This window comes from Lampris incognitus, chromosome 6 (assembly GCF_029633865.1).
Source record: "Lampris incognitus isolate fLamInc1 chromosome 6, fLamInc1.hap2, whole genome shotgun sequence".
NCBI classification, from domain to species: Eukaryota; Metazoa; Chordata; class Actinopteri; order Lampriformes; family Lampridae; genus Lampris; species Lampris incognitus.
Window position 1 is genome coordinate 58,837,501 of NC_079216.1, and position 23,907 is coordinate 58,861,407.

General features: G+C 45.2%; 1 protein-coding gene across 1 annotated transcript in view; it reads right to left on the reverse strand.

The window, feature by feature from the left end:
* Positions 1-280: 280 nt before the first annotated feature.
* Positions 281-23,907, reverse strand: part of ano3 (anoctamin 3) — a 30,233-nt gene continuing 6,606 nt past the window's right edge. The window contains exons 6-24 of the mRNA XM_056282461.1: positions 13,818-13,949; positions 13,050-13,156; positions 10,065-10,120; positions 9,836-9,957; positions 7,939-8,073; positions 7,679-7,775; positions 7,415-7,475; positions 5,107-5,189; positions 4,806-4,946; positions 4,218-4,382; positions 3,961-3,997; positions 3,748-3,859; positions 3,432-3,489; positions 2,395-2,492; positions 1,968-2,122; positions 1,655-1,807; positions 977-1,124; positions 682-877; positions 281-463 (exon numbers count right to left, since the gene is read on the reverse strand). Coding sequence (XP_056138436.1) covers positions 281-463; positions 682-877; positions 977-1,124; positions 1,655-1,807; positions 1,968-2,122; positions 2,395-2,492; positions 3,432-3,489; positions 3,748-3,859; positions 3,961-3,997; positions 4,218-4,382; positions 4,806-4,946; positions 5,107-5,189; positions 7,415-7,475; positions 7,679-7,775; positions 7,939-8,073; positions 9,836-9,957; positions 10,065-10,120; positions 13,050-13,156; positions 13,818-13,949 — 2,239 coding nt within the window. The remainder of the gene's footprint in view (positions 464-681; positions 878-976; positions 1,125-1,654; positions 1,808-1,967; positions 2,123-2,394; positions 2,493-3,431; positions 3,490-3,747; positions 3,860-3,960; positions 3,998-4,217; positions 4,383-4,805; positions 4,947-5,106; positions 5,190-7,414; positions 7,476-7,678; positions 7,776-7,938; positions 8,074-9,835; positions 9,958-10,064; positions 10,121-13,049; positions 13,157-13,817; positions 13,950-23,907) is intronic.

Here is a 23,907-nt window from a genome sequence, read left to right on the forward strand (position 1 = left end):
GGTTGGGCGGGCAGCAGAGCCAAGGCTGAGAACAGGTGGTGAGTCTGGACATGGAAACAGTGGTGCAGCGGACCAGCGAGGGCCCAGCAGCTGGACTGAAGCCACGCAGACTTGGGCGAGGTCCTCAGGTTTAGTCAACAGAAGAGGGTGTCTTTGGTGTACAGAGTCAGCTGAGTGCAGCTGGACCCTCAAAGCTAACACATGGAAAAGTAGACAGGTTATAGCTTTGTGCCTGCAAGCTCAGGGCTAAGTGATATGCAGCTGGGATATGGGATTCAATCTAAGGCCATTCGTGGTGATAACGTCTGCCATTCTTCTTCCTCTCCCTCTGCAGGTGCTCCAGCTCCGCTTCGTACATCATCTCCTGCATCAAGTACTTCTCTCGCCTCATACGGTCACATAGGTCCTTGGGCATGTCTGGAATCAGGTATGCAATGAAGGACTTGATCCCAAACACCAGGTGCTGAGAGAACAAATAATATTTCAAGTAAGCTACCTTCCTGAGCAGTCTGCTTACACATTTATTCATACATGCATAGGTGTATATATAAATGCATTTTCAAGCAAATAAAGGTTATCCATATTTGGACTGCATTACAAAACAAGATTGTCAGCATTTATGTACCAGTTGTTCTCAATTTCAAAATAAAAAAATCAAAACATTGTAGGTTGCAGACGGACCTCGAAAACAATGATGAAGGCCAGCCTGGCAGCCAAGACGTGCCAGAACTGAAGTGTGAATTCGTAGGGCACTGGGCTCCAGGGTGGTGCTCTGTAGTCCCTGTACCTGCAGTACTTGGACTGCAAAAGACTGCCGTTTATCAGGTCGCTCATATCGAACACAGAGAGACTGCTGTTCATGTAGCCTCGCAGACACCTGAAGAGGAGAGCAAGTGCTGTGAAAACCAGGCCACGACAAAAACCACCCTGCCAAATGCTCCTGTTCTGCTAACATGCTGCAGCACAGTTTGCGTACTTCTCATGTCGGTATCCCTTGTCCACACAGGGGCCGTACTTGAAGGCATAGACGAAGCGGGGGATGTAGTCTGAGGTGATGGCAATGACAAAGGCATTGGTGATTACTGCCAAGACGCCGATACCCTCCAGAATCCCATGCCAAATACCTGGCAACCGAGACAGCAGGTGGTCAGAGGCTCCACATGACAATTACATTTGTTAGTTACATATTATCCTGTGAATAAAGAGTCAGCTAACTCATTAATTTGCAAATGTATATCTATTTCAAATATTATCAATATCAGCTTTAATAATAATAATGATAATAATAATAATAACTTTATTTGTATAGCACTTTTCTAAAACAATGTGACAAAGTGCTTTACAAAGAAATAGAGACTTAAACACTTGTGTGACATTACACCATTCCAGATATACGGCATTGTAATGTTGCCTAAGTGGTTTGTGTGGCTTGTTAAACTACTATGTTTAAGGAGCTGTTTTTTACTACAGGGCAAAAATCCCAGGGTATGAGAAGGCATCACCCTGTTGAACTTTAGCGGAAAATATTTTGTGCCCACAACAACCTGCTGTTAAGGAAGTGGCTCTGATCCAAAAGAAAAGAGAAAAAAAAAACCCCCAAAACAACAGCGGCTCTGTAACAGTGTGAGGGCAGTCAGACGGAGTGTTTGCCAACCTATGTCAGTGGCTCGGGCGGGCATAGGTCTCCTCCACTGAGTGACAAACTTGTAAGCATCGAGACGAATCTCAATGATGTTATTGAGCAGCGCCAAGAGAGGAGCCAAGGGGAACGCCGCCACAAAGATGGTGGTGAAGCCAAACTGGAGAACTGAAGAGACAATAAGCAGTTGGGCAAAACGTCAGAGGATGACTGTTCAACACCGGCTTAAACAATGTTGATGACACAGCACGAGCCACAACATTTTGTACTGACTCCGCTCATCAGACAAAGGTCAACTGTAACACAACAGAGGCTCATAATATTTTACCCATCTCAAGGTATTCATCCACTAGCCCATGAGCATTCATGGGCTGCAGATTCCAGTCTTTGTCCCACTGTGGAAGCTGGGCTTTATTCTCCACATTTTGCCCTCCTCCACCTCCTTTTTTCATTTTCCTACGAGACCACCAGTTCTGCAGCAAACTGAAAACGTAGTAAATAGCTGTCAGCTCAAAGCAATTATTTTTGACAATGCACGGAGCACTGCGGGAACACCAGTTAAGCTCCGCTAAAGAGGATTTGATGTGTTTCTGAAAGAGAAGAGCGTTTTCATAATGTAATGACTTGCAATGAAATGTACCACACAAAGCCATGGGAAAGTTACTTATTAGAAAAAAATTCACTGATTTGGGTTTACATCATTAATAAATAGCTACAGTTTTTTTTAATGTATAATTTGTTGCAGTTGGACTTACGGATAACCCAGCTCCATAAAATTGTTCCAGATCTGTTTGAAGAACATGATGACTCCCATTTGCAGACAAAGGTCAATCAAACAGCCGCTGGGGTGACACTGAGTGAGGAAAAACATCAATACATCCTGCTCAGTAATGGTTTACAGACAAAGCCTGGGACACAACTAAATCCATTCTGTCTTATGTGCTTCATATTTGAAAATCATATTGATTATGAACGAGGTTATTGACATTATTTACATTTTGCTGTAACAGAAAGGCTCTTAATCATAATGGTATGGAATGATGAATGGTTTTAGCACTGAAAAACAGAAGATGATAAACAGCACTGATAAACATGGTATATATATATATATATACCAAGTCCAGTTGCACTTGATTCAATTCCTTTGGATAACCTTGACCTGGATGAATGAGAACATTCACAGACAGCACTGATAAACAGTTTTAGATACATGTCTTTATGCATGCTCAATAATCCAGGTAAGGGCGTCTGGGTATCGTAGCGGTCTATTCCATAGCCTACCAATACAGGGATCGCCAGTTTGAATCCCCGTGTTACCTCCGGCTTGGTCGGGCGTCCCTACAGACACAACTGGCCGTGTCTGCGGGTGGGAAGCCGGATGTGGGGATGTGTCCCGATCGCTGCACTAGCGCCCGTTCAGGGGGGAGGGGGAACTGGAGGGAATAGCATGATCCTCCCACGTGCTACGTCCCCTTGCCGAAACTCCTCACTGTCAGGTGAAAAGAAGCAGCTGGTGACTCCACGTGTATCGGAGGAGGCATGTGGTAGTCTGCAGCCCTCCCCGGATTGGCAGAAGGGGTGGAGCAGCGACCGGAACAGCTCGGAAGAGTGGGGTAATTGGCCAAGTACAATTGGGGAGAAAAAGGGAAAATCAAAAAAAAAAAAAAAAAAAACAGGTAAGAAAATCAAAGAAAGTTGAATCATTTCATCTGGATACAACGTTTCTTGACAGAAACCTTTCTGTCAATAAATGTGTCCAGATCCACTTACTGTGATGCTTAATTGTCCTCACCTCTTCCAGTCTCCATCTGTTGAACAATTTATTGTACTTTCCAGGCCTGCCTGCAAACCTGAACAGATTGAGATTGCCAACATCAGCAGTAGAATTCAGTGTCGGAAAAACGCATAACCCCTGAGCAGTGTAAAGTCGGACACTTGGAAGATACTAAAAACCGCTAGATAAGCTTTTCTTGGCATGGCAGAAGCAATCTTGAAGTGGTGAAATAACACAAGCGCCTTGGCAGACACCGTGACAAGGGAGGAAGAAATTAATTATTCTCATTACATGCACTGTAAACAGGAACCATAGTTTACTGCAACCAGCCTACCTTCCAAGAAAGAAAGCAATGTAGAATGTGGAGCTGTTCAGATTCACAAACTGGAAGAGGAACATCTTCAGAGCGAAGCTGTTCTCCCACTCAGACTCTGTACGTGGGTGCTCTGCGGATTGCAAGAGGATGAAAATTAACGTCTGACATCTTGCGTTTAAAATCGCGAGCCACCAAAGGTGTGACTACATCCGGCGGGTTGACAACGCTCACCTAAATTGGTGAGAAGATACGCCACCTTTTCATAAACCTGATAAGGGAGATAAAAAATGTGTATAAGCTTCAACAAGAAAAAAGGACAGGGAAGATGAGCAATGATATGTTACACAAGTGCAGTGGGGAAATAAATTAAGTTTTTATGGCTCTGGAAATAACAGGCCTTTGGAACAAAGCTCTGCATAAATGTTTCATGCACCATTTGAAGGATAGAAAATTAGAGTCTACCAGCTGAGGCTTGTCTAGCCACCCACCACATTGAGAGACATGATGATCATAAAGTTAATGCAGACACCGGTGCCAGAGGTGGCAAACTGCCAGTTCTTCTTTACAAACTCCCAGTCGAATGAGGCGAACTTCTCCATCGCGATAAGCCGGAAGACAACCACAGCGAACACTGCTGTCAAAACAAGGGAAATCTAGGCAAAGGGAGCGGACAGGTGGAAAGTCAAATGGAGGACAGAAGGTAGTGCATGACTTCAACAAACATGCAACTGGGGAAAAAAAAACCCTTTCTTAGGAATGAATAAATAAATTCTTTAATTTTGGTCATCCGTTCGAGAATGTTTGGGTTAACAGCCATGCAGTAACCAGCATCACGCAGCACCGCTTGTAGACTTCCTATGCAAATGTAGAAAATAAACACAGGAGGAACAATGGAAACGTAGAGTAAATGTGAAATTTTCTATCGTTGCAAAGTTTTGTATAAAAGCACCAGCAGGGGGAGATGTTACATCACTGCTGGCACAACATCCGTCCTAAAGGTGGCACAGAGCACTACTGTAATCCCACTCCCCAGCCCGAGTCTCTCAGGCCGATTATTCCGACATCAAAGGATTTACCATGAAGAAAATTCCAGACACAGACACCATGAGCCTGCTGAGTTTGTCCGTGAAGGGTTGGAAGGGCTCAGGCTTGCCAGAGATGGGGTTCACTCTCTCCACTCTGGAGTATTTAGCCTCGAACTGAGGCCTCAACTCCTCCTGGCAAACAGAAAACACCGCAGCATCAAACTACTGCCGCATATCTTGCGTCTGACTGATAATCAATAGCTCCGCTTTTTAGATCAGGCGAACTACGTTAACTTCATAAAACATAAGCATATGGGCCAACAACATGAGGTAGCCAAGATTGCTGACTTACCTCTTCCTCCTCCCAATCGATGAGATCCCAGTCATAAGTCAGTTCTGCCCTCCTCCTCTTCCAGAACTCCAGGAACACCGTGGCTGCAGCAGATGTGCAGAATGTGAACAGGGATCAGTCACATTGTCGATCAGCTCTCGCATTAAACCATATGACTTTCATTCACATGACTACAACTCTTAACTTCCTAGAGAATGAATACACTGAGTCAGATATGGAAACGCGTCCCCCATGTCCTGACCAAAACAATACTTGTCACACCAGCCATAGCGCTGTGCTCAGCCCACGCTGAATACTGACAGCTGCTGTTCGACCACAGACTGCATAGACAGGTGGCAGACAGATGAAAAGTGGTGAAAATATGCTTAGCTTGTGCCATGTCTAAACCTAAGCAGGGCTGCAGTTGATTTGGGTCAAAACGCTGCAAAGGCTCCTTCTGTTGGTACTGACCTGCGTTTGACATGACAACAGCGAATAGGCTCTTTATGGCGTTCATGTGCAACGCATTCACAACACACCAACGTGGCCTTCACAACAGCTAGTCACCACACTGTAATCACAACTGGAAGCTCTAGTTTAGTCTCACTGGTGCTAGGATGCTGGCAAAAAACCGAGTAATATTAATAACATCAATGGCAGGAGTATCAGCAGTGCTAGTACTAGTACCAATAGTAACAAAAACAAACAATAAAAATCAAATAAAAATACATATGAGAGACACCAACACATCATCTTCATTCTAACAAATGTCCACCAATGAGTACATATTCAGGCTATGTATGAGATTTCATTTGTCTCCTTTAACTTGCTACGACTTGTCTTTCCTTAACTTGATAATTTGATACGACTATTTTTGTCACAACTTAAAGTCAAAGCAATATAATTTCCGCGATAGAGACTAATCCGGCAGATGAAGTAACCGCTGCTTTAGGAATCACTAGAGTGTGAATCTCCCGTCAGTACAACTTTAAATTCTGTTTAATAGTTTAATATAGCTTGACCCACTTTTGTTTAAAGAGAGAAAGAGACGAGGGAGAGAAAATGCAGTCTTTTCAGATTCCTCTGTTCTGTCCCTTGGGCCGGCCAATTTTGCATCAGTCTCGTACACACCGGCCCCGGAGTGCACTCAGCAGTGCACTACTTCTGCTTTGGTACACATTACAGAAAGTTTGAATGCCAGGCGGCTCGCTGTGCCACCAGACCCCAGTAAATGACTGGAGCACCCCTGGCTTATTGGCCTGTCCTTCATTTAGTCCAAAGACACGACACAATGAGCTGACTGTTCCCTTGGGGTGCAGGTGATTATTTACCAGGCTGACAGATATGTGAATCTAGGCCAGCTACTATAAAGCCAGCTCGACATCTACCTTGCAGAGATACCGTAACTGGGGGAACTGTAACAAAAGTATACTAATATCGTGGTGTATTACTACACCCTTGACAACAGAAGGACACTTCTGGGGAGCATCGTCTCCCTTCTGGAGAACTATTTAACAGGGCTGTGTTTTGGCGAGAATCTGGCTATGCGATATGTATCGCGATACAGGGGTTACGATTCAATATATCGCGATATACTGCGATACTGTAAGAAAGGCGATATATTGCGATTTCATAGGCCTGTGTTCTTTGTGCTGATGCTACTTCCTGTCTCAGTTTACGTTGTCGGGTTGGAGTGGAAGAGTCAAATGGCTGAAGATAGATTACAACACCGTTATCTAGCAGTCGTGGGGTTACACATAACACAAAATGTTCGTCACGAACCTTTACATGTAACCAATCAAAAATCGATACCGTGATTTTGAGAATCAATCCAGTATCACAAAAGATAATACCGCGATACTCGAGTGTATCGATGTTTTCTTAACACCCCTACTATTTAACAATATGGCTGATGACAAGTAGACAGAAGCAGCAGTGTGGGACAGGTAGAATTACAGGGCAGCCTGTCTATGAGGTGACGAATATATTTAGTATTAAGGGATATTCGCTATTTGGACCGCATATTATATTTACTAAATTCTGCTATGCTGATGAATATGGATTGTCAGTTGAACAGCTTAATGGGTTTATATTCAGGTGTCAAGTGGGAGCATGACACACCAGTCTACGTATAACGATCTGTTTTTTCCTCCACTAGGGTTTGTAGCAAGCTGGAGACAAATAATTGAATTAATGCAACACAATCGGTTCAAAGTTTGTTGTGTGTGGTTAACAGAATTCAACATTTCTCTTATTTGGATCACAGTGAGTATTGTAAAAAAAAAATCACACAAACAAAGAAAGCACAAACAAGGCAGCCTGAACCTACCCCAAATAGCCATGAAGATAGCAAAAAACACAGTACCCCCATTGTCAAAGAGATAGGTCACCTAGAAACACAGGCACATAAAGGAGGAGTCTACAAAAAGGACTTTGCATGGTTGAATAGTGGTGTTATTGGTGAAAATTAAACAGCTTTGGTATGAAAAGACTTCACAGCTTTAGTCAGTGATATGTGCTAGGAAATATTGTGATCATGTAAAATATGAATTATTATAATGCTACGGCCAGAGTATGAAAGGATTTCGCTGACCTTTGCATAGACACAGCTATCACTCAGTGTCCAGGGGTTGCAGTTCTCCTCACACATGGGACACATGATGGTTGTGTTGGCCTCACAAATCTCTTTACTGATGACAACGTTGGTAAAAAAAACAAACATTGAAAACAATCGAGGGATGTTAATGTATAACAGTAGCATGAAGCTTCTTTTTCTTGAATATTTCACATTAATTTGAATATAAACGAGTGTATTTACTCTCTTTTTATAGGAAGCGGACAAGGTGAGCTGACCTGACTTGGCTGGAGTCCATGGTGAAGAGACCGTAGAGGAAAACAAAAAGGCCCACCAAGGCAGCGGGGATCAACATGCCGGTGTACCAGCCCAACCATGCAAAATACAGACCGATCTTCTCCCCAAAGTATCGCCTGGAAGGGAAGAGGAGGAGATGGACTGCTCAGCAGTAGAGTGTGTTGGCTTTTACTTAGATTTAACCAGCCTTTCATTACTCGTTCAGATCGACGGAAAGACGATACACTGGTAAGATAACCGCACCGGCTAAATTCTCTTTGTGGATAAAGTGAACGAATACCCTCCCTCTCCTCAACTATTCCTATGAAGACACCCATAGGTGTTTCTAGCCCATTTTTGGGGGTGCTGCAGCACCCCTAAATTGAACCCCAGCACCCCTAAAATTGAAGAGATTTTTTATTTTTTATTTTTGCTGTATGTCCATGCTTAATAAGCTGAAGAAATGTCAAAATCATATCCAGTATATGGTTTAAACGTAATATTTTAACAACAAAAATACAGCACCCCCCATGCTTCGAAAATGGTTTGATCCACCCCCCCCAAATTTATCTTGCCTGGCCGGCCAGCACTCTGGGTGCTCAGCACCCCTAAAGCTCTGATCCTAGAATCGCCCCTGAAGACACCCTTTAAAGGATCATTCTGTTTCTCCACAACTTGCATCTCATTTTTATAGATTTTGCTATCGCGCACACCAGTTATGATACAATTTTACTCTCCAGCTTAATTATGGAGATTTGGGACACGGGACCACTGTTGGACACAACTTTACAACTGCATCTTACGGGCCAACTGAAAATTAGTCTAAAACCCAAAACCTGCCTTTTCACAACAACAACAGTAAAAAAAAAAAAAAAAAAAAAAACTTTAATGTGTCAGATAGACTGTGTACAAGACTTCCCATTATCTATGACCCCTGACTTGCAGAGTAGCTAGTCCCCCCCTCCCCTCCCTACTTGTATCTGGCCTAATTACTCCACTCTTCCGAGCTATCCCAGTACCTGCTCCATCCCCTCTGCTGATCCGGAGAGGGCTGCAGACTACCACATGCCTCCTCCGATACATGTGGAGTCGCCAGCTGCTTCTTTTCACCTGACAGTGAGGAGTTTCGCCAGGGGGACATAGCACGTGGGGGGATCATGCTATTCCCCCTCCCCCCCGGAACAGGCGCCCCAACCGACTAGGGGAGGTGCAAGTGCAGCGACCAGGACACATGCCCACATTCGGCTTCCCACCCACAGACATGGCCAATTGTGTCTGTATGATGCCCAACCAAGCTGGAGGTAACACAGGGATTTGAACCGGCGATCCCCGTGTTGGTAGGCAATGGAATAGACCGCCACGCCACCCAGATGCCCCAGGGTAGCTAGCTGATAATTACTACTACCTATGGTAAGCATAGGCTAGTCATTCCTGCAAGTTGAACCAAAAAGCAGCTCAGCAATGTGATCCACCGTTGCTAATTTTGGACATTACAGGTAATGACCTTTAACCTTCACTGTCTGTTTCCACTTCTAAACACATGGCTTAGATGACTGGGTTGAATTGGACTTGTTGAAACATGCGTGACGCTCACCCCGTAAGATGCCTTGGCCCTGCATCCAAAATCTCAACAATGAAGCAGGCAAGTGCAACACCATCATAACCGATATGCACAATGTATATAATAATATGCACGAGGATATTATTATATTTATTGTGCATAATATGCACAATGGAAAAAAACTATGAAAATAAGATCCATGTTGTAAAAAACATGGCGTTGTATAACTGTAAAGCAGGCTATCACTAAGAGAGATTGAAAGACAGAACGACGCATGTTCGACAAGGTTTCACCTGACACATAGACACTAAACAAAAGTCACGCCACGCGAGGATTACCTGATGAGGTCAAGAGGCTGGTATTTGTACCAGATGCCCCAGCGGGCCCACCTCTCATACAGAAGGTGCCTGTGGTTCTGGGCACCGTGGGTCTTAATAGGATGCCTGCTCTTGTACCCACCCTGAGAAGGACAAATAACAGTGCAGTCCACATCACAGAGCACGATAGGCCGACCGTTTGTGAACGCTCTTCTGACTTTCAGCACCCTGGGAAATGCTTGTTTCTCACCTCATGTGGAGGAAACGCCGCTTCATATGTGCCGTTGCCCAACAAACGACTGATACCTGGAATGAAACAGACATTAGGCTTCAGACTTAAATTACATGATGGTCACATTCAGATTGGGTATACCACAGTCAAACTTCACTGACAGCCATAACTGACAGAGGTGAGCCGTGAAAAATGTATTAAAACCCACTATTCTGCAGTTGTTATTATTTACTTCTTTATGTAATAGAGCCTGATGAGCTTCCAAGCCTGTTAAATGGCATTAAAGCCTTTTAATGAGTTCTTTAATTTGCTGCCTGTAATAGATAACCATTTCGGCTCCATTTCTGACCATAAACTGCTTACACGCCCGCAATAACATGCGCGCAGATTAGCATGTTGTGTGTCGCTGTATGTGAAATTGATAATCACACGTATAACTGCTTTATAATGTGAGTTTTAACAGGCGATGCTCTTTCTTGTCATGAATCGGTGAATATTTATGAAGCCTGAGAGAAATGCTGAATTACGGCACCAGATGTTAGTGGGTGGATTGGTATTGGGGGGGGGGGGTCCTGTAGCAATACAATTACAAAATAAGAACACAACAATGTCGACAGACATGGAAAGGACAATAGGACAACTTCCCTACTCTTGAACTGCGTTTGACATTCAGTCTTTCATATAAACACTGTGATCTGACAGACATGAAGCTCGCCAGCCTCGCTAGTCTCTTGGTTTTCTCCCCCGTGGCACGACACAAAAACACATACCCACCCTCCCAGGGGCTCACAGACTGGGCAAGCAAGATCTGGTCATGGCAACCATGATAATTAAGCAGAGACAGACAACACAGTGGAGGAGCTGTTGAAAGATGGGGGGGATTGTGACCAGCAAAGATGCTTGCAACACAGAGATGCTCTATGTAGTGGGAGTTAGAGGAAGGCAGTAGATGATGAGCTGCTAAATACATTAGGGGACAGGAGCAGATACAAAGAGCTGGTGGGGAGATAGGTATACATTCTGGTGCACTAAGCAAACAGGAGCAAATATTACACTGCAAAAAATGAAATCTTATCAAGTGAAAATATCTTGTATTTTTAGTATTTGGTACAATAAGTCCAATATTGAGTAGACTTATCTTGAATTATCTTATTCCACTGGTAGATAATTTTGCTTACTTTAAGTTTTTTTCTTGATTTTGGTCAATTTAATCTTGTTTTAAATAAATGTTAATCCCAAAATCAGGAAAAAACTGCAAATAAGTAAAATTATCTGCCAGTGGAATAAGATAATTCAAGATAACTCTACTCAATATTGGACTTATTGTACCAAATACAAGATATTTTCACTTGTTAAGATTTCATTTTTTACAGTGTAGCGATGTACAAAATCAGCAAATATAGCTTGTAAACATAACTAAAACCTGAAATATTACCTTAAGCACAAAGGGGCTCTGCACTGCTTGCTTAAAAAAAAATGCCACAAAAACAACTAACTTTGTGAAGATGCTCATTTTCTTATTTCCGAGTAACAGCGTGCCAGTGTATGAAAAGTCACTGACAAGATCTCGGCGTATCCTGAGTGCCGCATGTTCCCTGTCATAGCACTCACACAACACGGTTACGCAAAACGGTTATCGTGATACGGTGCTGACAGAAAAACAATTGATGATGTGCAAAGCCATTTTCCACTGCACACAAAGGCGTTCAATGCAACGTCATCCCCCTGATTGCAGCAGCGGGATGTGAGGACAGAAATGAGGACGGACGGGGGGGGGGGGGGATGAAAAGGATTTTCCACTCTTTTGGCACAGCTGATCTTGTTTGTTGGCAAGTGGAGTGGTCAACAGTATTAACATATTAATGTGAAATCCGTCGTCCCTTCATGGCCAGACTTTAATCAGTAGGGCATGTCAGCCACAGATGGACAAGACACCAGAACAGGACGGACAGCTTGGGAGAGAGAGACGACCATAACCGTCAGGAAAACAAAAAACAAAAAAACAACAGCGAGCAGAAAAGTGATAACAACGCCAAAATAATTCGATCATAACTCTCACCACTACCCTGCTTCTCTGAACGCACAATAATAACACAGCAAAGTGAACTGCAGCATCTGGAGGCAGCGCTCCGCCTCTTCTCAGCGGTGCCTCTCGTAGTTTCAGTAGCATTGCGAACAACGTGGCACTAGTTTAAAGGAAACCAGTCTCCCATTCATTTGATCATTTATCACGTTAATTCATTTGTCATGCCTCGTAGCAAGCCTTTCCTGCGCGTGGAGAACCCGTCACGTCTCTTTTGCCGGTACCCTGCCCATGCGTGTCGCTCCAGATCAATTTCGGCGATGGTGGTGGAATTAAGCGGTGTACTGAAGCGGCAGAGGTCGCAGTTTGTTGTACACACACTGAGATCTCAATAAATTGATTATTATTATTATTTTTTTTTTTTTTACACAATGTCACTTTAATACTGACTAAATAAAATGCAGAAGCTATAAAGCAGATATGCAGACACAGGCCATGCTCATTTCTTACCCCTACAGGTATTGAGGTTAATACCTAACAGTCACAATGCTCAGCAATTACTCAGCAAGAAACGATATCGTCCATCTTGTTTTGTCTGAAGTTTTCTGAAAAGGGGTGGCCTATCCCCGCAGACATTGGGCGGCAGGCGGGGAGACACCCTGGACGGGCCGCCCGTCCATCACAGGGCTGACACATTCACACCTAGGGACCATCTAGTAAGTCCGATTCACCTGACTTACATGTCTTTGGACTGTGGGAGGAAACCGGAGCACCCGGAGGAAACCCACGCAGACACGGGGAGAACATGCAAAAACTCCACACAAGAGGACGACCCCCAAGGCTGGATAACCCCGGGACTCGAACCCGGGACCTTCTTGTTGTGAGGCGACCACGCTAACCACTGAACCACCGTGCCGCCCCACCAGAAATATACAGCAGCAAAATGTGCCATGTGATTTAAAGCCAGCACAACTCCATACCCATCTTTGACTTGCCGTCCTCATACTTGGTGCGTTGTAGGACATGGTGGACGATTCTGCTTCTGGTGGAATTGGAGAAGAAAGTCTCTCTGTTGTTGATTGTAAAGCTGGAGAGAGAATGAATAACAACAAAGTCAGTGATCCTCATTTATCACTGTGAAGCACATCAGTGTCATTCAGCCCAGGCCCATAACAAGTAATTGCGCCAATGAAAAAAAAAGGGGGAGTTCATTAAAACCTCATTCATGGAGGCGGGTGTTTAGGAACGGTGCTTACTCTAAGGCAGAAATTTCCAGACGTGCAAAGGTTGACAAGTAAGTGGAACGGAAAACAGTTCCCTGAAAAATGAGACTTAGATGACTTTTCTCAGATGGATCCTTTGAAACGGAGGAACAGATGGACGGAGGACTAACGCCATTTTTTCACCGTTCGCTCGCTGCTGCACAGCAGTGCCTCAGTTGTGATCGACTCGTGTTCACTATTATGTGTTCTGTGCTCTTTCACAGCCCTATTAAACAAAGAAAAAAAAATACCCCTGACATTATAAATTTCACATTCTGCATTCTCAACCGAGGCTCTAAACGTCACATGGAGAAACCAGATGTAATTTTATCTGACGGAGGAGAGGGAAACTAGGCAGACTAAGCAGGAAATAATTCAGCTAACATTTTTGCCACTGAGAGACTGCCATTATATGACACTGCTTAAGTATGTGTGCGTGTGCGTGTGCGTGTGCGTGCATGTGGAGGCTGTATGTGACGGTCTTACTGGTGCATGCGTGCTCTGCTGAAAGGGGCTGTGTAGCAGTCTGTTTCCTCCAGGTCAGGCAAGGCCTCTTTGTCTAGCTTCATGGGGTTTCTGGGAAGCCAGCTCTTTATTTGACGGCACCTCAGATGAAACCTGCTGCAGGTTCAAAGCAGGGCGGGGGGAGGGAGAGATTAATTGCATTGATTTGTGCAGAGGCTGGTTTCTTTCACAAGGAGCAGCAGTTCCTCACCAATCTTTTCCTGAGGGTCTCCTTAACACACATTCTAACTCACACCACTTACCACACACACACACACACACACACACACACACACACACCACTCCCGAGTCCACCATACTTCACTGCCGCACTTTAGTTTTTGCATTCAGTATATTGCTAATTATTAAGCCTAATTAAAGATTCTGTGACTACAAAGCACAGATCTAGGATAATAAGAATAATAACAATAATAATAATAACCATTACATTTATATAGTGCTTTTCTAGACACCCGAAGCGCTTCACATTTTCTTATTAAGACATTGTTTTGGGTTTCCAGAATGTAATGGTGTCTTGATTACCTATAATAGTTACCATTGTAATCATTTAGGATGCATTGGATAGCAGTTAAAAAGTATTTCATCCAACCGTGTGGAGGGTTTTTAGGTGAAAGACTAGCAAAAGATCTAGGTTAGCGAAGAGCCCAAAGGTCTGTTCCCAGTTAGACATACAAACAGAATGCAGGAGTCATAAGTGCAAATCAAATATGTTTCTAATTTTAAAAACTGACAGCTGATATGTTTTCGAAATCAGTCAAGTGATGTGCATACAAGAAGTCTTGGTTTGTTGCCATTGTACGTTTAATGAATGTGATTCAGAATGGGAGAGATACAAAAATAAAGCAATAAACAAACTGTCATACACTGGTATACATTAGCATGCATTTATTCGGTTTTTAGCCGTTAGAGTGTTACGTGATTGTGAAGCCCCCTGGGGTGATATTGTGATTTAGGGTTATATAAATAAAGTTTGACTTGATCCGAAACTAGCCAGGTGTTCAGCTGTCCACTTTGTCGGCATGGTGCATCTATTTAGCTTTGCTAGAGTTCAGGAAAGATCAAGTGTATTGACTATTTGGGTAGAGCTGTCCTTTAAGCACACCAATTAAATACAAATGGCAGAGGGATGTAAAAACCCATAATGGACCTTACCAGGGGTGTACTGGGAAAGAAACTCAGCCCCGGACTTATTCCCTGGGATCATTACATACGACCACAGTTGCGGGGGGGGGGGTTAATGTAGTTACAGGACATAGCCCACTAGATTTAGCACTCTAGTCCTTGCTGGTAATGATACTGTGGCGAGCCGGCGTGGAAGAAGGATTCGAGAGGCAGAGCTCTCTTTCTAATGGCAGATCCTGTGTCCCATATACCGCATGACCCCAGGAGTGCTCTTTTATTTACACATCGGCCAGAACTACAACACAATGACCCCCCCCCTCCCCCGAGGTCGCAACTGGTGACATCAGTCTAATGCCCCTTTTTCACTACAACCGGATCAACGTTTCGACTTTTTTGTTTTCCATTACTGGAAAGTACCGGCATTTTGGTAACCGTTACCACTTTCCTGGTACCACCTTTGTCTAGGTTCCAAAAAAACTCAAAATCAATGCAGACCAGCTACACTGAGGGGGTACTCTTACGATAATGGAAAACGATACTCTGCGAGTCGAGTCGAGACGAGCCGGTACCATGTAGTGGAAAAGGGGCATAAGTCATGGTCCTACTGTCAGTCAGTCAGTAAAATGGTTGTCTACGTAGTCTGAGTCGAACCCCCAAACAAACAACACAACAATAACTAAAACATGAACACAACATCACTAAAACACAATTTTAACATGATAATGGTCCCATCAACCCCTGCACTCCCTCAGTGCAGAATCGCCAACAGTCAGAGCGACCACCTCCCCTGGTTGCCACATAGCCCCCACCTGAGGGGTCAGTCATCATCTACGACCCCATCACCCAATACATAGTCCCTCAAATGTCCAGGGTGTTCTCACTGGTAAACAGGTTGCCTGTGGCTCACAGGAAGTACAATTGGGGGAGAGGCACAGTGATCGGCGCATGGGGTGCTACTGTTAACCCTGGCCCCAACAACAGGCGAAGCAAGGGGGTAGTATGGGGAGAGTCTGTCCTAGTGCAGCGCCACCTTGTGCACCTGGCTGAGCATGCATACCTGGTACACCAGCTCAGGCAGCCGGCCCATGACCTCGCTGGGCCCCTGCCAGTAGCTGCGAATCTTGGGGGAAATCCCCTTCTTGTGAACAGGACAATATTCCCATACCTTGTCCCCTCGTATGAAGGCCTGCCCAAGGCACTGTGTGTCATAGGCTCTCTTCTGCTGCACTCCAGAGCCAGCCCGGGCCCAATGGTTGCAGGAGTCGCAGCAGTGCACGTGTAGCTCCACGTCTCGTTGACAGCCAGGCCAGCAGAACCGCCCCCTGAGGCAGTGGAGGGTCTTGGCGTTCCTGTAGTGCCCCACCCCCACCAAGCCATGGACATTCTGAAGAACTTGGAGATGGAGCACATGGGGCACCAATAGCTGCAGGAGGTTGCTCCCTCATCCAGGAGCTTGCCACCTTTGGTCCTTCAACCCATCATGGAGCTCATAGTTGCCCCACTGAGAATGGTAGGCCTTTACCTCGGGCCCCAGTGCTGACACCTCTGTCCACTCGGGGCACTTCCCCATCTCAAGCCAGCCCCTAACCAGTGCCAGGGTCTCGTCTGCCTCCTGCTGCTCCCTCACTTGCTGCATGGGCAACAGCAACCACTCCCACCATCGGCATCATCTGGCCCCGTTCCTCTCGCTGCTGGAAGCACCAGTACTCCATTGCCACACCGGGGCTCTGTGCCTGCTGAGTGGCGGCTGCGTGGCAACTGGCTCGTCGGTCCCTGAGCCCTCCTTCCCCCGGCTGTACCAGAGCGCCATGGTCTTCGTGCCAAGGGTGATGGTTGCCTCTGGCACATTAACACGGGCTCCCCAGCGGGTCAGTAGGTCCAGGCCCATGATGCACGGGTCTTAGATGTTGGCAAGCCAGAACTTGTGCGCCCGCTCCTGGTCTCCAGCCTGGACTTGCAGTGACTTTTTCCTCTCATGTCAGCCTTTTCTCCTATCACCTTCATCAGCTTGGTGTTGATTGGTGACCATGCTGCCAAGAATTGGCCAGCGGTGCCTGGGAGGATGCCAGGTCGCACCAGGGAAATTATTTTTCATTTATTTTAATGTCATTACTTTATTGATCCCATGGGGATCAATAAATTACTTTATTGTAATTAAAAAAATGGTAGACCCTGTGACTACTAGGGCGCAGCAGGATCGACCGTCAAGTTGGCAGTCCAGATACAGTCCTTTGGTGTGACCTAAGTGGCCAACCAGCGTGCATCGGCCTTGAAGGGGGGCTGGAGATTGGAGTTGTAGTCCCCTTACTAGGCCACTCCGCCGTTGTTTCCTCACTGGCTGGGTGATTCTGGCTTTTGGTGCCGGTGCTGGGCAGTCGCGGGCTATGTGACCAGGCTTGTCACACCGGTAAAAGCAGTCAGTCGGCCAGGGTGGATGTCGCCTGGATGTTGGAGGCCATCGCTGAGACTGCTGTGGTGGAAGCCGAACTTGGTAGACTTCTACCTCTTAATCTTCATTGTTGTCGGCCAACCTGATGTGCGGTCAGAGAGTGGGGGCCTTTTGCTGGGTAAGCCGCATGGAGAGTAGCACTTAGGCCAATTCAGCTTCACAGAGAGCCTCGTTGAGGGATTGAGGCATGACAAGGTGAACATGCTGGCGCAACCGCTCTGGCATAAGCCCCTGCAGGAAAGTGTGGAGGGCCCGCTCCTCTTGGGCAGCTGCATTGAACTGTGGGTAACCATGTCAGGCGTGCAGCTGCACATCTACGGCGAAGGTCCCCAGGCTCTTTCTCTGTTGGTGGAGGCAGCTGGCTAGCTGCTCCCTGCTCTGGTCAGTGAAGAGTCGTTGCCCGAATTGCCTTTCCAGTACCATGGTCAGGGCCTGGAGGTCCTGCTGCTCCACTGGGGCTAGGTCAAGGGCCACCTGCAAAGCCTTTCCCTCCAATGCTAGATCCAGGTAGATGGCAGCTTCTTCATTGCTGTGCCATGTCGCTAATTGGACTTGCGAGAGGTAAGGCTCTAGCTTTGTCATCCCATTGTACATGGGCAGCTTGGCTGGTGTTCTATGAGCAGCACTCCTCTGGGTTGCTAGGTGGCCATCGAGGCGGCGGGCAGCAGGCGTTCCCTTGTATTGGCCCTTCTTGCCTCTAGGGGGCAGTGGGGTCACGACGCCCTGAAACCATGGGCTGGAAAACTTCCATCTCTGCTGGGCTCCGTCTTTTGCCACAACAGGTTTTCCAAGTGCCAACGGGTGTGCTCAATGTCCTGCTCCAGTCTCTGGATCTCCCTCTCCATTCTTCTGCCAATCCCACTTCTGACACCAATGTGGCAAACTGGTGTGGAAGAAGGAGTCGAGAGGCAGAGATCTCTTTTTAATGGCAGCTCCCGTGTTCCATACACCGCACGACCCCGGGAGTGCTCTTTTATTTACAAACCAGCCAGAACTACAACACAACGACCCTCCTCGCCCGGAATAGCGTGATCCTCCCATGCGCTACGTCTCCCTTGGCGAAACTCCTCACTGTCAGGTGAAAAGAAGCGGCTGGTGACTCCGCATTTATCAGAGGAGGCATGTGGTAGTCTGCAGCCCTCCTCGGATCAGCAGAGGGGGTGGAGCAGTGACTGGGGCGGCTCGGAAGAGTGGGGTATTTGGCCAAGTACAATTGGGAGAAAAAAAAAAGTACTATCACATACTGTTTTGTAGCTATAACCTATTTTTGTGACTCCCGTCATATTTTGAGTCTACTAGTATACTGCCCACAAAGCGAGCTGTTTTGATCAGTCCAAGCATGCCTGGGCATGCACTCAGTGTAGGTGTTACGCAAATGTTGTCTTAGGCACCCCTGGTACGCTTAGTCAGATTAGATGCTGGCAGACGGGCTATAAAACCTGCTCACATTTACAGATGCTGTTTGGACGCATGTTGATGCACATGTTCTTTAGGCAATAGCATAGAGAGTATACGTAACAATAGGATTTATTGTCTTCAGGAAGATTTATGTTGTAACAGCTGCAATACATTCTGCTACATCTGTGGCGAGTACACGCTTAAGGCTCAAAGACGCACCATGACTGCACTTATTAAGAAAGCCTATGAGCTCTACTTCAGATGTAAAATTGGAGACCAAGAGAAACCCTGGGCTCCTCACATTTGCTATGCAACATGTGCAGTCAACCTGAGAGCTCGGCTCAGAGGTACTCGGAAGTCAATGCCATTTGCGTTTGCAGTCCCAACGAAATGGCGAGAACAGAAGGATCACGTGACAGACTGTTACTTTTGTCTGACCAATGTATCTGGCTTCTCTACTAAAAATAAGAAATCTACTGAATACCACAATCTGCCTTCAGCCATGAGACCAGTGCCACATGATGACAGTTTGCCGGTACCGAAGCCACCAGAGACATGGAGCCTAGATGAGGCAGATGAAGATGCTACAATACATGAACCAGATGTGGAAAACGACACTGATCCAGATGTTGAACCCTTCATGCCTGGTTATCCTCCTCTGATAACACAGCCAGAATTAAATGACCTGGTCAGGGACTTAAGATTTGTCAAAAGCTAAAGCAGAACTACTTGGTTAAAGATTGCCAAGATGGGGTTTGCTGTCACCAGGTACAAAAATTTCTATCTTTCAGAACCGTCAAGAACATTTGGCAAACTTCTTTATGCAGGTTGACAACCTCGGTTTCTGCACTGACATTGATGGATTGTTCAAGGCTTTGGGTTGTGTGCACGACCCACAACGATGGCGTCTTTTCATAGATTGGTCAAAGTTAAGCCTGAAAGCTGTGCTGTTACACAATGGCAATGTCCACCCTTCAGTACCAATTGGCTCTGCAGTCCACATGAAAGTAACCGATAATAACATGGAACTGTTGTTGAAACACGTACAGTACAACAATTACGACTGCGGCATCTGTGGCGATCTAAAAGTGTTGGCACTGCTACTAGAAATGCAGCTCGGATATACAAAGTACAGTTGTGTCCTTTGTGAATGGGATAGCCGTGCTAAAGAGTCATATTACATTAAACAGAACTGGCCACGCCGTAAGAATTTCGTTCCAGGGCAGAAAAGTGTGCCGCATAAACCACTTTCGACCCAACAAAGATATGTCTGCCTCCTCTTCATATAAAACTCGGATTGATGAAACATTTTGTGAAAGCAGTGAACAAAAAAGGCGATGGATTTTGCTATTTGAGACAGATGTTTCCAAGAATAACTGATGCCAAGATTAAGGAAGGCATTTTTGTTGGTCCACAAATCAGACAGGTCATCAATGACAGGGAGTTAGAAGATATGCTAGTGGGGCCAGACAAAACAGCATGGAAGGCATTTGAGGAGGTTGCTGGGAATTTTCTTGGCAACTACAGAGCACCAAACTACACTGAGCTGCTTGACAACATGCTTAAAGCATACTAAACCATGAAGTGCAACACGTCATTGAAAATACACTTTCTGCATCCATACTTGGGACTTCTTCCCTGCTGATCTTGGTACAGTCAGTGACGAACATGGTGAAAGGTTTCACCAGGACATTGCGACCACGTAAAAGAGGTATCAGGGCAACTGGAATCCATCGATGCTGGCCGACTATTGTTGGACTCTGATGCAAGAGGCACCAGATGCTGAGTACAAACGAAAATGAGCTGCAAAATATTTTAAACTCAGCTGACCTAACACAGTGTGTCAGCATCATTATGCGGTTTAAACATGTTAAATTCAAAAAAAGTTATTTTAATGTTTCTCCAAATTCCTACGTGATACAACAAATCTGAAATTATTTTTGTGTTCAGCTTAAAATTGTCTATCATAATCTCTTCTTTTTTTTTCAGGGAGCAAAACGTTTGAAAAATGTTGTTGTCCAGTGAAGCTATTAGCTTCACTGCAATGAGAAGAGAGGAGCAAATCTTAAGTAGTGGGTACAGACAACACTTGATCACATGAAAGGACCAGTGTGCCCTTATATGATAGATATAGGCCAAACAGGCCTAGTGCGGCACCGTGAATGTAAATGGATGATTACATACTATCTATGGGATAAGGATCCAAGTTGCTGCCACCAATTTCTACGAGAATATGCTATTTTCTACTCCTGGTATTCATCATCTACCTCCACCTCTCTTCAGAATCAGAATCAGAATCATGTTTATTGGCCATGTAGGTTTGCACATACATGGAATTTGACTCCGGCTTCATGTCTCTCTCAGTGTACTTAACATAGAATAACAACACTACAACGTAGCAGTGTACTTAACAGAATAACACCACAACGGAGCAATCTTCAGATATATACACAAGGATTGACTATAGACAGGTGAAATAAGAGGTGATAAAGTGCAGTGGTGCAGAGAATATATCAGAGATGCTGAAATAGATGTTTGCAGGTTACTTACATACATGCCTGAGGTAGATGGACATGACAGAGTGTACCAGTATATGTATAATGTACAGTACAGTATATACAAAATGGTTGGATTTATTGACAGTGTTAAGCGTTCATTTGAATGACAGCCCGCGGGAAGAAACTGTTTTTATATCGGGTTGTTTTGGCATACAGTGGAGGTGTTTTAAGTCCTGAATGGAGGGCAGGTTGGCAGCAATGATTTTCTCTGCAGTCCTAACTGTCCATTGTAGTCTGTCCCTGTCCTGTTTGGTGGCCGAACCAAACCAGACAGTGATGAATGTGCAGAGGACAGACTGGATTATTGCAGGGTAGAATTGACTCAACAGTTTCTGAGGCAGGTTGAATTTCTTGAGCTGACAGAGAAAGTACATCCTCTGCTGGGTCTTTTTGATGATTGTGTCTTTGTTGGATGCCCACCTTAGGTCCTGGGAGATTGCGGAATCCAGAAATCTGTAGGTTTTCACTGTAGACACCGTACTGTTGAATATGGTGTGTGTGTGTGGGGGGGGGGGGTTGTTGGACTCCTCCTGAAGTCCACTGTCATCTCCACTGTTTTGAGCATGTTCAGCTCCAGGTTGTTGTAGCCACACCAGAGGGCCAGTTGATCCACCTCCCATTGACTCATCATCAGACTCGTCAGACTATGCAGACTCATCACCATCCCGGACAAGGCCAGTGATGGTTGTGTCATCCACAGACTTCAGGAGTTTAACAGACGGGTCACCTGAGGTGCAGTCATTTGTTTAGAGGGAGAAGAGTAGAGATGAGAGCACACATCCCTGGGGGGTGCCAGTCCTGATTGTCCGAGGTGCAGGATGTGATTTTTCCCCGGCCTCACCAGCTGCCTCTTGTCTGTCAGGAAGTTTTTAATCCACAGGTAGATGGGGGCTTGTACATGCAGTGAGCTGGGCGAGTTTGGAGTGGAGGATATCTGGGACAATGATGTTGAACGCTGAGCTGAAGTCCACAAACAGGACCCTTGCGTATGTCCCTGCGGAGTCGAAGTATGGGAAGACGTAGTGCAAACCCATGTTGACTGCATCATCCACTGGCCTGTTTGCTCGGTAGGCAAACTGCAGGGGGTCGAGCAGGGGGCCTGTGATTCAGGTGGGCCAACACCAGTCTCTTGAAGGATTTCATGACCACAGACGTTAGGGCAATGGGCCCGTAGTCATTTAATCCTGTGATACGGGATTTCTTGGGGACCGGGATGATAGTGATCTGCTGAAGATCAGTATGAAAATGGGGGCCAGCTGGTCAGCACAGACTTTAAGAAAGGGGGGTGACACGCCATCCGGGCCCGGTGCCTTCCTGGTCTTCTGTCTCTGGAAGAGCTGGCGCACATCCTCAACACAGATCCTGAGTGCAGCTGGGGGTTCAGTGGGGAGGGGAGAGGGGCCAGCAGGGGGTGCAGCTGGTTGTGTATTGTGGCTGGTGAGGGGTGTGAAAGTTTGCTTTTCAAACCACCACCACCTTGACCTCCTGAATGACCTTCTCTTAACTAGCACTGACTGTATGGTAGTGTAGCTATACTAGGTTTTCTATTGTAGGCATAATATGTTGTAGTTTAATCTGTACTGAACAGGTTGATATAATTCTCCATAGGTTAATATAATTCAGATCTGTACATATTCCAGTTTAATACTTGTTTTACCGGTTTCTTAGGAGTGTTAATATGTTTTTAACAGTTCGATACTCAATATTATTGAATACTGTTTACTAGAGGCCCACTGTGAACTGATTTTTCCCATTTGTGAAGCTGTTTTGCATTCTGTACTGAAGACATTATATCTATTAGCCCTTTCCTACCGGGCCCTTGAAACTCAAAATATCTGACGTGCTACTTTATTATTTGCAGTCTTAGAATTCCATGTTATGTTGTCTCATATTACCTTACTTGGGTAATGAACAGCTTCTGATATATTCAACAGAAGGGGAATGTCCAATGTTTGTGTGTTATTGTGCTCATAAGTATTGTATGAATGGGTTGAATACTTAATTGAATTGAATTTTTTATTAATTTTAATATTTACATTGCAACAGTTTCAACAAAGGGATGTAAGCTTGGATATGTTGATTTTACTCCTGCTTATGTTCTGATATTTATATTGTTTATGTTACTTATGTTTATGTCATATTTATGCCTATATTTTATATTTTGTCTCAAATAAAGCACATTGAGCTTACTTGGAATGAAATGTGCTATATAAGTACAGTTGCCGCTGCCATGTGTAGTGCTGGTTGCTAAATGTGCCAGACTGAGTATTACAAAACTACACTGCAGCACTGAATAAGCCTCAGGCATTCCTAGCTGCTCCATTTGTAGTGATTTCACTCTTACTACTGTTATGGCTTATTTGTCTTGTGGACCCTTGCCTTCAGGGTGACATATTCACTTAAAAGTCTAATCCTGTATTTCGCACTGTATAGATTTCAGCGTCTGCATTAATCCTGAACTAATTAACACCTCCTCGGGGCTTATATGGAGCACAATGGCAGTTTGACTCATGCTGTCTCTCTA